This window comes from Leptonychotes weddellii, chromosome 6 (genome assembly GCF_054177405.1).
Source record: "Leptonychotes weddellii isolate Sample4059 chromosome 6, ASM5417740v2, whole genome shotgun sequence".
NCBI lineage: Eukaryota > Metazoa > Chordata > Mammalia > Carnivora > Phocidae > Leptonychotes > Leptonychotes weddellii.
This window is the reverse complement of record NC_138374.1, coordinates 33,964,640-33,978,734: the sequence shown is the minus strand read 5'-3', so window position 1 is coordinate 33,978,734 and position 14,095 is coordinate 33,964,640. Positions and strand designations below refer to the sequence as shown.

Below are 14,095 nucleotides of genomic sequence, written 5' to 3'. Positions count from 1 at the left end.
CTGTTGTGACCACACAAACCAGGACCACCCAGGCAGACGCATGAGAGGTCCCTCCCCACACGATGTCAGCATGCTCAGGCCCAGGGAGGGCAGTGAGCTCTGAAATCTGGGTCACCTGGGTAGGAATCAGCACAGTCTGCCCCCAATCCAGTTCCCTGGCCCCAGCAGGTAGGAGGAGGAACCCACAGGCTGCCCAGGACCCTTGCTGAGGTCCACACATGGTTACTTCACAGAGCAGAGAAGGGGCAGCAGGGAGCCAGGAGAATCAGGGGTCGGGAGCTGTACCGTGGCCAGGGAGACACTGGAGAGTGGGTCAGGGCACCAGGCTCTAGAGTTTTGACGGGGCAGAGCCCTTCGTTCAAAGGAAATGTTAGAAAAAGTCTCGGCACATAAAACTCAGGAATGAGGCTGGTCTGGCTGAAGTGCAGGTGGGAGTCCAAGCCTCTCCCGCTGGCTACCCCTACCCACACCAGGCCCTTGAACTTGCAGGCCCAGTGGTTGCTTACGGAGGCAGTCCTGGGGGCAGATGTTGACATTTCTGCTCTCCACAGCATCACAGTGGCCATCGGGGCAGGTCTTGATGCTGGGGGAGCAGGTGGAGAAGTTCCTGGTGATCCCTATAACACACAGTGGGCCGGTCACCACCACGTGGGAGTACCCGCCCTGGTCAGACTGCCAGAGCCAGAAGGATGGCACCCCAGGGCCTCCCCGGCCAACCCTGCCCCCTCCCAAGGAGCAAACTGAGGCCCCAGCAGAGAATCCGTGAGTGGGATCTTTGTGGTGGTGGGCACAGCTCGGATTTGGCTGCTGTCTGCGCCCAAGCCCTACTGTCTGGGGCCACATGCCCTGGCCTGGGACCTCCCAGGTAGAGCCTCTCTGTCCCCTGCACATCCCAACTTTGGCCCAGATCTTCCCAAACCCAAAGGGACCTGTGGTCCCAAAGTGATGAAGAGCCTGAATGTCCTCGTGCTGTGCCTACTCTGCATCCATGCTCACCCTCTCCCGACATCAGGAACTACAAATGTGGACCAGGCTCTGGGCAACAGATGCAGAGAGGGGAGGGCCATCACAGTGGCTGGCAGGGCCCACATAGACCCCGTTTCCACTCAGCCACCATGACCCCTCTCGACCGCCTGGTCGCAGGCCCCTGGCTCTGCGTGGGGCCTACCTTTGCCATCTCCCTGTCTCCACTCGCACCTGCCCGTCAGAGAGCCCAGGCCGCCGCACTCCTCACACTCAGGCCGCCTCTTGCTGACTGCACAGGACAGGGGGCAGCCTGGCTCCTCAGCCACATCTGTGGGTGGCAGAAAGCTGGTCATGGGGGCTGGCCTGGACCCAGTGTCCAGCTGGCATCCAGGGGCAGAGGGAAGCACTGGCCAGGCTCCTCTCATGGGGAGGTGTGCCCTGCCTTAGCACCAGGGCACAGGGCAGTGATGGGGGCCACTGAGGAAGAGGGCTGTCACCACAGTCACGGCAAGGGGGGGGCAGTTACTGGGCTGGGCTAAGTATGGAGGGAGGATGCGAGGAGGTTAATGGCTAGACTCAGCCCAAAACACACATGCCCAGCTAAACCTGTATTTCAGATAAACACTGGCCCTTGCTTTGTGTAACTGTGTCCCTAACATTGCATGGACATACCTGGAAGTTTGTTTTCCAAGAGACTCTGCAAAGGGACATACTTACACCAAAAAATTGTTTGTTGCTTACCTGAAGTTTAAATTTAACCAGGGTCTTGTATTTTCTCTGACCGCTCTAAAGCAAGTGCATGTACTGAATGCATCGGCAGTGGTGACAGGGAGTAGCGACCGTATGCTATGCGGTCACTCTGGGCTACATTGTTTTATTCTTTCTCCTTGTCACCCTCCCAGCCAGCTCCGCAGGGTGCACTGCGATTCTCATTTGATAGGGAAGGAGACTCAGGCTCAGGGACGCTGCCATTAGGTGAAGGGGAGCAGGCCCGGGCCCCTTCTGTGTGGGGGAAGCCCGTGGCTCTGCCACACCCTGCCTGTCCCGACCCTCCACGGGGCCCTGGCACTCACACGTCCCCTCCACGGTGACGACCAGCGGGGCCTGGGTCTGCCTGCGGGTTGGCCGGTTGGTGGCCACCACCGTGTACTGGAGTTGAGAACAATCGAGCCGCTGCAGGGCTTCCGTGTCATTCACGAACAGGGTCCCCGTGGTGTCCTCGGCTGAGGTGACCACCCCCAGGACACTGCAGTTGGTGCTGGACAGCTGCAGCTTGTACTGCACGTGGATGCCGCTGAACTCCTGGCAGTTGTCCACACAGACTTTCCCAATCTAGGCATGGGGCACAGGGAATGCCTCAGCCGGGTGGTGCACCGGCCTGTGGTGGTGGCTGGGGGGGCTTCTGGGCAGCCCAAGTCCTGGAACTGTCCCCTACTGAGTCCAGGGATGACAGATCCCCCCTCCCCACAAGTCCCCATCTTCCACGTCCCTGGAACCTGCAGACCCATCCACCTGCCTGGCCCTGCCCTGCCCGTCACACCACCGCCCACCCCTGCTCCTGGGAGCCAGAGGCAAAAGAACACAGGGCACTGAGGTTTGGTTTAGTGACTGCCTCGAGAGGTGCCTGCGCTCCCAGCTCGCTCTTCACTCACTCACTCGTTTAGGTCCGAAGGCTGATTGGGTCCCTCCTCCTCACCTCCCTCGCTTCTTCTGGCCAGGCCAGTTTTGTTCTGGGGACCACCAACTGCCATCCTCAGTGCGTGTGGCTGGGGTGCTCCACCCCCTGCCCAGGTCACCTGCCCGGGCAGTCAGAGCATTGCCCTGGGGCCGCAGGATTCATGCAGCATTGCTGCCTGTCCTACCCGAGCCCCAAGGGGCCTTCCTGGGACTCTGGCTGGAAGCCCTGGGAAAGAGAGGATGCTTCTCCTGGGGATGCTAGCCTGGCAGTGCCACTGCTGGGGCCCAGAGCTGGGCAGCTGGAACTCTCCTTTTTATCCCTCAGCCATATGAGTTAGAATGAGAGTTTCAGTGGCTTAAAACCAGAAAATCTGACTAGTCAAGTTTTGGGGCAGAGGGCAGGGGTGGGGCAGGGTGAGGCACTGCTTGCAGCCACTTAGCAGGTCCTTGCTCAGCCTCGCTCAGGCCCAGGGCAGAGCCAGGCTCCTCCACACCCAGGCCTGACACCGCAACCAAAGCACCTCCCGGATGTCCCAGCACATCCCCATATAAAGCACGCTCGCTTCCACGCCCCCGTAGGGTCCTCCAAATTGCCCAAGGTCACTATCCTTAATTTACAATCATAAACACTGGGGAGTGGGGGTGAAAGATCACAGCGAGTTTGAGGCTGGACTGGGACTCAGGTCCCTGGGATCTTTTGAGTGTTTTGGGGTAGACGTGACACATCTCCTGCAGTGCTTGCTCTCATCCAATATCCCCTTAGACACCCTTCGGGCCACGCTGCCTTGTCACCTCCCACCATCCTGGACCTCTGCCTCCATGAAAGGCCATGGGTGGCAGATCAGGGAGCTTGGATATGTCCGAGGGTGGGGTCCTTTGTGTGTGGGACCTGGGTGGCTATCAGGAGTAGAGGGGGCATGGGAACCAACCACAGAAACTAGGACAACTGGAGATGGCCCTAAGCATGACCTTCTGAAGAGGATGTATCTGAAACTGCTCCATTAGAAACGAGCAGTATGTGAAGTCATATGCATGCTGCAATTGCAAGTAAAATTCCAGACGTCCTTAAGAGAAACGTTCTAGAAAAAACTGTACCAAAATGCTAAGCACTAGTTGATACGCGAGACGGGGTCAGTCCTCTCTGCCCTTCCTCTTCTTTAATGGGTACTTCCAGTTTTTTCCACTTCTAACTTATTTCAACGACAAAGGCGAGATAAGCTCTAATACACGCACTTGTAGAAGGCAAAGAGGAAGTGTTCCTCACCTTTCCCTGCAGAGGGCGCAACTGTTAACCGCTACCTGCATTTACATACTGGCAAATTCAATCAATGAAAATTTGTTTTTGAACATAAGGAGGCATGTGAGGCCAGTATTTTTACAAACCCCTTTTCACTTAATCCACCAGGAACATCTTTCTAAGTCACCATATGTAGATTCAGCTGGCATTGCTCTCACGTTAGGACAAAACAGGCTTTAAAGATACCAAGAACAGAGAGGGCAAAAAAGAGGCCTATGGTGCCCACCAACCCTGCCCATGACTCTGCCAACTTCGCCATGGCCCCAGCTTCCCTGGCCCTGTGCCCGTGGCTTCCCTGGGCCACTCCGTGTACTGGTTAGGCCAGAAGGACTGTCTCTCACCCCCAGACCTGCTTGCAATCTGTTAAACAGAGTGTCCCACCCTGGGGGTCCTCCACCCCTCCATGCCCCTCCCAGGCAGGCATCGGGCTGTGGGCTCACCTGGGCAAAGCGGCGGGCTCGCCTGCTCACAGTGAAGGAGTAGGCGCTGGGTAAGTGCAGGCTGACGGGCAGCACGCTCACGTTGAAGTGGAGGCGGAGGACGCCCTCCCCCGGGCCCTGGAAGTCCGAGTCATTGACCAGCACGGCCAGCTGCAGCGAGCGGCACTCCGAGATGGGGAGGCTCCGGTTGAGAACCAGCCCTGTGGGTGGGGGCACAGTGATGACTGCCTCGTTGCTTCGGGCCTGGGACCGTTGCTGTCCTACACCACTGCGCGGTCCTCCCAGCCACACACCTGGCACATACACACACGTGTGCAAACACAGATTTCACATGTGTGCTGTGTGGATCACAGACTTGGCAGGTGGGGCTACGTTGGAACCACTGTTTAAATGTTGGCCGTTGTGCTGAGCTGGACGCTGAGAGAAGCCTTCCCAGCTGGGAGGTCACCTGTAAGTATGGTGGTATGTGTGTGTGTGTGTGTGTGTGTGTGTGCGGTGGGATGTCTGTGTGTTGTGTATACATGCGTGGTATGTGGTATGCATATAGAGTGTGTGTGTGTGTGTGTGTGTGTGGAGCATGTGTGTGTGGGGTGTGCGCATACACGAGATAAAGATCTATCACCACTGAGGTCCTGGGATGACTATACTGGCCTCTGTTCCCCCAGAGAACTCTCCCCAACAGCTGCAGCCTCCCCTGGAGCCCTGGACCCCACAGGCCCCCGGTGTGTGGAGCCTGCACACTTCCGTAGCTGCTGTATACCATGGCTATGGTTCTAGTTTTGCAGAGACACAAGGAAAAGGGTGAGGAGGCTTTGGTACACATGGTGTACAGAATGAGTGGGCCTGGCAGGGATGACATTTTCCCTTATACAGGGCAGGAGACCATCAAAGGCTCAGTGGGGGTGGGGAGGATGAGAAACAAACAGGATCTGTCCAGGCAGAAAGGGGTAACACTACCAGCGATTCTGGGATCCTTCAGAAGCAGATCCCAAATCAAGGATTCGAGTGCAAGTTGGGTATTTGGAAGGTGATCCCAGAAAACATGGGCAGGAGGGTGGGGGCAAGGCAGCTGATGAAGATGCCCCATCCTGCAGGTAAGCACAGTGGGCCCCTGGAACTTAGTCCTGCAGTACATTCCAGGAGCAAGATAGGACAATCTCTGCGGGATCCTCTGGCTCAAACACACAGAGCTGCCATTGTATACTAACCCCTGTTAGTAGAGAGCTGTGGGGACAAGGGAGAAATAATCCCCAGGCACTCAGGTACCTCGGGGGTTGCAAAGCAGAGGCCAGAGGAAGGCCTCAGGCAATGATGTATATACCTGTAGTGGGCAGTGAGCCCTGGCATGGTCAGCATGGGGAAGTGTGGTAGGGCCCTACCAAAGTCTGCCAGGAGGCAGTTCAGGCAGAGAAGAAAGCCTGTAAAACCCCACCAAGGTGGCCAAGGTGAGCCCAGTAGAGACAAGGAAGGGCGGAGAGGAGTGGAAGGATCTGTGGCCTGGGGCTCGGAGGGCCAGGACAAGTGTGTGTGTGTGTGTGTGTGTGTGTGTGTGTGTAGGGTGGTTAGAGAAGAGTGGACTGCCGGTTCCCTAGGGGGCCCAGCCAGGCCATGCCTGGCCCCTCTTACTGTAGTCATGCACAGTTGCCCGCACAAAGCTGCCGTTGGCCTGGGTCAAGGTCTCGTTGGGTGAGTGCTCGACACGGAAAGTCTGGAGGGCCCAGGCATCCCCAGGGAGTAGTGTGCTTGTGTATCGCCTCAGCAGCTCCCCAGATGCTGGCACCACATCTGCGTCGAAGACACGTATCGTGGCCACCACAGTGCCCTGCGGAAAACAATGGGTGTTAGTCAGAGCTGGTGAGAGGGACCCCTCAGAGACCCTGCAGGCTGAGACCTCCGGAGGGCACATGCCCCACAAGTGGACCAAGAGTGTGCAGTCAGAGCAGGCTCTGGGGACAGCCTGAGCTGTGTTAGAGTTCCCATGGGGTCCCCTGCCAGTCTAGCCCAGTCACCCTCCCTGGGCCACTGCGCCTCACCTGTGCAACAGGTATGACAGGCACCTACAGACTTCCCGTCAGAATGGATTAAAGCAGCTGCCCAGGTGCTCCACTGACAAGACTTCACCAGGTCCCACAGAGAACAGCAAGCTGGGCCCCACAGGGTGGAGTTAGCTCCCTGTCACATAGCGATAGATGGCAAAGCCAGATCCAAGCCCGCCCAGGTGTACGCCAGAACGTTCTCCTCCAAACACCTTCTATATACCAGGCTGGAGGGGATCACGAGGAGAGTTCTGAGCAGTCACTGGGCATCTTTGCTTTAGCTGCTAACAAGACTCCTTGTTGTCACCCCAAGGCAGCCGTTCAAGCTTATGCGATCTTTACCAATAAGATGTACTTTCTTCCCGCCGGCCCATCCACCAAACCAGCACCTGGGTTACCCAGAGACCCAACCACACGTCTCCCATTGCGCCTTTGGCCAGCGGGCTGCAGGATGGCCCAAGGCCCAGCAGGTGGCAGTCACGCTCCACCTGCCGGACCAGAGCGGGGCGGGCCGAGGTGGGCGGGGCCGTGCTGGGTGATCCCAGCCGGAGCCACTCCCGGTCTTGCTGCACTGCTGGGCTACCCTCCAGGAGTCTCTCTGACCCTCCAGTGAGGGCTGACAGCGGTGGAAGGGGATGCCCTCCTGGCCGCTGTCCTCTCCCCCTCTCCAACGCGCGCCCTTGGCCTTGCCAGTCTGGTCAGACTCATGCTAGGCATCCGGGGTCCCCGGACACTCGTCGGGGGCCAGCTGGGCTGACCTCCCCTCTTCTCCTCCCCTCGAGACACGCAGAAAACCCCAACACACAGCTGGGTGGACAAATGAAAGACAAATGGCTGGAGAGATGCTCAGCCACATGGCTGGATGGCTAGACGGACAGCTCAATAGACCAAGAATAAATGGTGGACGGAGTGGCAGACACCCAACAGATGGACGACAGACAACAGACAAGCACAGCGGTGGCAGATAGGCACCTCCTTCCTCTTGAACTCCACCACAGCGCTGGCGGTGTCGAAGCCCCCGAGGAAGGTGGGCGCCGAGTCGTCCTCATCGTACACGGTCACGGGGAAGGGCACCATCACCACCTCCTCTTTGCGCGCGCCGACGCGCACCGTGCACGCGGCCACCAGCTCATACTTCTCCCGCAGCTCGCGGTCCAGGGCCCAGCGTGTGCTCACCTCCAGGCTGTCCGGGGCGCAACGGAAGGGCAGATTCTCACCTACACACCAAGCAGACCAGGAACCCCAACATGACTCCTGGGCCAGGGAGCAGGGTGAGCTGCCTTTTTCAGGGGCCCGCCAGGAGAGGCTGCAGGGGAGGGTGGCCTCTGTGGGTCAGAGTTGGGGTGCATGCTGGCCCTGCCCTGAGCTCCTCCTCCTCGGCTCCAGATTGGAGAGGGGTGGGGCACAGAGCTCCAAGCACTGGTTGGCAGTGATGACTGTGCACTAATGAGCTTTCCTGGGCCTGCCAGTTTCACTCGTGCTGATGGGGAAGCTCGGGGAACCAGAAGGCCTGCATCAGGTCCTCACCCTGATGACCTAGGGAGGGCTGCTCACATCACGTCCCCAACCTTGCCTCCCCTGGTGGGGATGGAGGTGTGGGGGACACCAGCTCAACCAGGCTGCAGGCCCAGAGATCCAGCTCCCAGCATTGGCTGGCTCTTGAAAAAAATAGTTATGCAATTTTAAAATTATGGAAATAATATGTGCTCATTTTAGAGAATGTGAGAAATAAAGCCACTATTCCACCATATGAAAACAAACATGGTGGACATTTAGTGTGCGGTTTGAAGTTAACACACAAATATTTCCAACTGCCTTCTTTGCATGCCCACTTTATACCTCCTGGCTGTGTGACCCCAGATTGGTTGTTCCGCCTCTCTGTGCCACTGTTTCCTCACCAGAGGATGGGCTAGATGAAGGCTAACATGCTTGCTCCTCACCAGGCCCTGCTGTATGGTCAGTGACTCATGTATCTTCCCACAACCTGGTGAGGGGAGGACCAGTCGGGATAGTACACTCTTCAATCCACGCCTGTCCTGAAATTCATCCTCTAGGAATAACTCAGAGAAGGGGGAAATGCTGACGGCTTGAGGGTCAACACTGACCACCCCCACAGCCAACCACAGAGGTTACGTCAGCTCCACCCGGCAGGAAAGCAAACATCCCTCAGTCCCTCACATCAGCACCACGTATTACATTACACGTGGGAAATGCTTATCATATAATGTTTCTCTCTGTTGTTTATGGTTACAAAAACATGCTCAACAAAATTTAATTATGCAATCTTCATGAGGAAGGGCAGCTTTCTAAACCTGATATTTGGCTGACAATCTTGCACAAAGACATTTATCCCTGCTGCAGGGCAAAGGTAAGGATCCTGGGGGAGTGGATGGCTCCTTTTCTTACTTTACTGAGATTTTCTTTAGCTCATTACCATGTGTGTGCGATAAACTTGGTGTGAATCCAGGTTCCACTGCAGTCTACCTTCCATGTCCCAGTTCCTTGCTTTTGAATATTTCAGGGGTGCCTCTTGTCATCAGTCTGCTCGGGTGCCTTCTCTCACCTCCACTGGGATTCACCTCCTGGTCCCCCCTTGGCCAGCCTCCCCAGGGCCATCTTGTGGCTCGGTTGGCTGCCCTTGCAGCTGCTCAAGCAGAGTCCTAGAACCACGCTGGCTCCCCTCTTTCCCTCAACACCCACAGCCAACTCATCAAGAAATCCTGCTGGATCTTCCTTCAAAACATGCTCAGAAGCCGCCTGCTCCTCGCTGCCCTGTGGCTTCCACCTTTCTTCCAGTTTCCATCCTGCTGCTCAGGGATTTCTCAGGTAGCCTCCTGTTTCCTTGCTTCTACCCCACACCACCCTGTACCGGATCATTCCTAGCACAGCAACCAGAATAATCCTTTAAAGGTAAGTCAGGGCTTGTCAATACCACCCCCTACAAGCCTTCTATGACTCCCCAGTCCCTCAAGGAGAAACTCTCAGGAACTTCTCTGTCCTCATGGGCCTCTGGTCCCCCCACCCCAGCTACCCCGGGGCCCCACCGCAGCGATCTCAAAGGGGCTAGCCCAGCTTGCCTGATGCCCTCCCACCTTTGCTCCAGCACTCCCCTCCCTAGCCATGAGATAGAAGACTGCAGTCTCCACCACTCCACATCCTTGGAGTTTTACTTCCCAGATAGCATGTTCCAGAGGCCACCCCAGGGGAATGGAGGCTCCAGGCAGGCAGGATTTTGACTTGTTTAGTTCACAGTCACATCCTTAGCCCCTAGAACAGTATTTGGTTCATGACAGGCACACAAGAAGTACTTCTGGAATATTAAATGAATGAACGAATGGTGTGGTGGTGAAGAGTAAACCAGATGGCTCATGTCAAGGGCTGGCGGGGCTGTGCCTGGCACTGAGCAGACGCTGAGGGGGGCCCTACGAAGCCAGCACTCACCTTCTAGAAGCCTGTAGGACACACTGATGTTGGGGCACAGGAACTGCACAGGCAGCAGCCGGAATTGGTGGAAGGTGCCAGGAGGCCTGTTCTCTCTGATGCGGAAGGAGACGCTTGTTTCGGGAAAGCAGAGCTCCCGGGGTTTGAGGGAACCACAAGCCGGGAAGGAAGTGTTGATGAAGGAGAAGTACACCCGGGCACAGCCTGGCCACTGGCACTCGCCCTCACGTAGGGACGCAGACAACAGGAAGACCTGGAGGTAGATGGTGAGCACAGGGAAGCCGCCATCTGCAGAGAGAGAAGTCAGGCTTGGTGGGGCACTAGCCACACCCACAGGTGGTGGGGAACGGAACGGGGAAGGGGCAGGAGCTCCAGGGTTGGTGTAAAGCCCAGTCCTCTCCGTTGTCCACAGGGCTCCACTGGGCTCTCGACCCTGGCCAGCCACCTTCCGCTTGCCCTGAACTGCCCTAGACCTGGGGTCTGTCTCTGCTTCAGGATCTCATGGTTTTACTCCCTCTGCTTGGGGGTGCCTCACAGGCCCACCTCTCTTGTCATTCAGGTCTCGGCTCAAATACCACTCCCTCAGGTGCGCTGAGCACTGGGGTCTATTGTCCCCCCTATTTCTCCCCACCACCCTCCGGCACATCATTGCCCCCTCAGAGGGGTACCCTGAGTCCCAGGTCTAACAGCAGGTAGAGCACTTCCCCAGGCTGGCTGCTTGTGGGGGCTCTTCACCCTCCCGAGGGACTGTCCTCCTGGAACGCCTCTGCAGAGACACACCCATGGACAGACTTCCCCAGCACCTGGATGGGGAATTTCCAGCAAACTCCATCATGGAGGCTTTCTCCAACAAGGTCTGGATCTCTCTCAGCCCTATAGTGGTTGCTCTCCCACATTTGCTCTTCCCGTATTCATCAGAGTTCTCTTTGCTTCTTCCTAGCCTGTCCTTTGGTGCTTCAATCCCCGGTTGTAGTTAAGCATTTTCTAGACGAACCTGCCCTGTTCCAGTTACCGTGTGGTTTCTCTCCTGACTGGACTTAACAGGTGCAGTCATGAACAGAACAGGCCTCCTAGGAAATGTGGACCCTCGGCAAATTCCACTCTGGCCTCTACCCCTGGAAACCTAGTTTAAGTTCCCCAAAGGGGCTTGGGATGGAGGTGGCAGCAACCAAGTACAGGCAGAACCAAGACCCATCTCAGATGCCACCTCCAGAACTGGGGGTGCCCCGGTGGTGGGCTCTGTCATGTGACCTTGGCTTTCCTTGGCAGACAGGGGCACAGTCATTCTGCCCCTGCTGGGCAGTGCGGCCCGCTCTGCATTCACAGGCATGCCACAGGTCTCTTGAGGGGGCTCAGGGCTGGTGTGAGGGTGCAGTGAGGCCATGTCTTCGGAGGAGATGCTTGGAGGTGGGCAGCTATTGGGTGTGCGATCACCATTTTGTGCCACAAGGCAGAAAGCTGCTCCGCTCCCCAGTATCAGGGTCACATGTGGCCTTCTCTCTGCTCTGACTCCTGCTCTGAGGAGGCTGGCCAGGTCTTCCTTCCACGCCACTTTCCTCCCCGGCACCAGGCCTGAGTCCCCACTGGGTACCGAGGGCAGCTTGCTGTTGATGGAACTGCTACTTCTCTAGAAAGTTCCAGGTCATTTGCTAAATCAAAATTTTCCAATTTTTCCAGGCCCTCTTAACCCCTCTCTTGTAACCCCAAATCCTATACACCCAAATGGAAAAGCCATCTAAGTCCAGCATGGAAAGAGCACCCGATTCTTTCCAAGGGTTCTCCAAAATCCTAACAGACTCAGAAGGCCAAGGGTCATCAGCGGCCCCCAAACTCATCCTGGTGTCCTGGCCAGGCTGGACAGAGAGGCAGGCCAGCCTCACCTCACCCTTCACTCTTACACAGCAGGGATGGTCCAGGAACCACCCTCTTGAGTCTCACGGTGGGTGTGATGTGGGCTGTGGGAGGGGAAGTCAGGGTGGGGTTAGGTGGCTCCCTTACTTTGGATGCTGAGCTTCTCCCAGGCGCTGCGATCTAGGCTCCGGTTAAGGTAGAGAAGGCCTGTGTCCTCCTCGATGCGGATCCAGTCGTTCTCATGCAGCCTCGCACGGTAGGCAATGCCGTAGAGATGCTGACCCAGGCGGAAGCTGGGCACCTCCTCGGGGACGTCCCGCAGGGCATGGACGTAGAGCAGGGGCATGCCAGCTGGCTGGTCCACATACAGTTTCTCCCAGTAAGCATCCCTAGAGAAGTAGAGTCCTAGCGGAGCTGCAGAAAGCAGGGAAATGTGTGAGCGAGGGAGGAATGACGATGTCCCAAGCAGGCCTCCCAGGTAGACCAGCACTCTCCAGCAGCTTTATTTCACACTTTGATAAAAGCTTCTTTGTGGACCCCAAAATTTACTAACTTAAAATTCTAATCTAGCATAAGTAATAGTTTATAAGCAAAATTGTATGCAATTTCCTTGTTCTGAAATTATAAGAAAGAAATCTCACCCTCCATAATTTACAGGATTAAAGACTTTTATACAGAAATAAAGAAATAATAAAATTCTGATCTGAGTAGGACTTTCTCACTTGTAGACCTAAAAAGATACAACACACACCTATCTGTGTATCTAAAAACAAGCTGCAGATGGACTGCCTTAAAACAGAAAAAGAAAAGAGAGGAGGAGGCAGTACAAAACACCTGCAAAATTGTTCTCAGTTACCCAAGTTTGATAAGCATGTGAACCACACAGAGCTGGGAGTTCACTCAGGTTTCTCAGAAAATCACCTGGATTCAGAGTTTTCAAGTGTACACAGTGATGCCAGACAAGCAGGGCAGGCAAGAGTCACCAAAAATGAAGGAGGGCACTTTACTGATTTATTCACAAGATTTACTTATTCGAGAGAGAGTGTGCGAGAGATCACGAGTGTGTGCATGTTGGGGGAGGGGCAGAGGGAGAGAATCTTCAAGCAGATTCCCCGCTGAATGAGGAGCCTGTACCCGGGCTTGATCTCACGACCCACGAGATCATGACCTGAGCCAAAACCAAAAGTTGGATGCTTAACCAACTGGGCTACCCAGGCGCCCCTGAACCAGGGCGCTTTATAAGAGAAACAAATCTTTATTTATTTATTTTGCAGATTTTTAATTTATTTTTTGACAGAGAAAGAGACAGAGAGAGAGGCAACACAAGCAGGGGGAGTGGAAGAGGGAGAAGCAGGCTTCCTGCTGTGCAGGGAGCCCAACGTGGGGCTCGATCCCAGGACCCTGGGATCATGACCTGAGCCAAAGGCAGCCGCTTAACCAACTGAGCCACCCAGGTGCCCCAAGAGAAACAAATCTTTAAAGTTAAACATACTCCTACCATTTGACCCTGAAATCCTACTGAATTTATCCAGGAGAGGAACACATATGTCCATCAAATGACTTATTCACAAATGGCAGGGTTATTCACATAGCCAAGAACTGGAAACAGCCCAGATGCCCTTCAACGGGTGAGTGGATAAGCAAAGGGTGGTTTTCACACCACGCAATCTTATGCCGCAATAAAAAGGGATGAACAATTGATACACACGACAACGTGGAAGGATCACCAAGGGACTGTGGATAGAGCTCTGATTGCCACAAGGAAGAGGATGTGGACCATGGCCTCACTGGGTAAGCCCACTACTCTGCTGATTTTGTGTAAGTTCAACATTTTTCATAATAAAAGGTTTTAAAAAATAGTAAGAATTTTCAAGAAGCTGGATAAATAGGCGAACGATGCTTGACAAACCACTAAAACCCTGTCAACACTCTATAATGCACAGAAAGTACCCAACATACAACACAAACATTAGAACTCATGTATTCGCTCACATGAAGCCAATTTCTCTTTTCAATCAGCTTCTTTCCACCTAGACCCTACTCTTTTCATAGCTGTCGGGGTAAGCAGTCAGGTCAGACTGCACCAGCAGAGGTATGATACCCCTGGCACCGCCTGGGTCCTCAAGGACATGTTTGGGTACGGGAAACAATCAAGTGCCAACTGGAGTCAGGTGGAGACCACAGGGAAGACCTTTTTAGATCCCGAAGCGGTAAAACGGTAAGCAAACAGGAAGGCTGCCTGCACCGTGGAATGTTCTCCAGGATGACTTCAAAAGGCAGCCAGACTACGAGTGCCACCTTGGGGGGGAAGCATGCCCTTGGCCCAGTCTGCTCCCTGCCAGACAGGCCTGGGCTGGGAAGGAGCAAGGGCTCCGGAGAGGGAGGGA

The 14,095-nt window shown here is 55.4% G+C and overlaps 1 protein-coding gene across 2 annotated transcripts in view; it reads right to left on the bottom strand.

The window, feature by feature from the left end:
• The window catches only part of RET (ret proto-oncogene), a 51,331-nt gene that overhangs the window by 15,227 nt on the left and 22,009 nt on the right, over positions 1-14,095 (bottom strand). For both annotated transcript variants that reach the window (XM_081823879.1, XM_081823880.1), the window contains exons 2-9: positions 11,856-12,122; positions 9,858-10,145; positions 7,389-7,633; positions 6,007-6,202; positions 4,381-4,580; positions 2,040-2,298; positions 1,169-1,294; positions 507-617 (exon numbers count right to left, since the gene is read on the bottom strand). In XM_081823879.1, the coding sequence (XP_081680005.1) occupies positions 507-617; positions 1,169-1,294; positions 2,040-2,298; positions 4,381-4,580; positions 6,007-6,202; positions 7,389-7,633; positions 9,858-10,145; positions 11,856-12,122 (1,692 nt within the window). The remainder of the gene's footprint in view (positions 1-506; positions 618-1,168; positions 1,295-2,039; positions 2,299-4,380; positions 4,581-6,006; positions 6,203-7,388; positions 7,634-9,857; positions 10,146-11,855; positions 12,123-14,095) is intronic.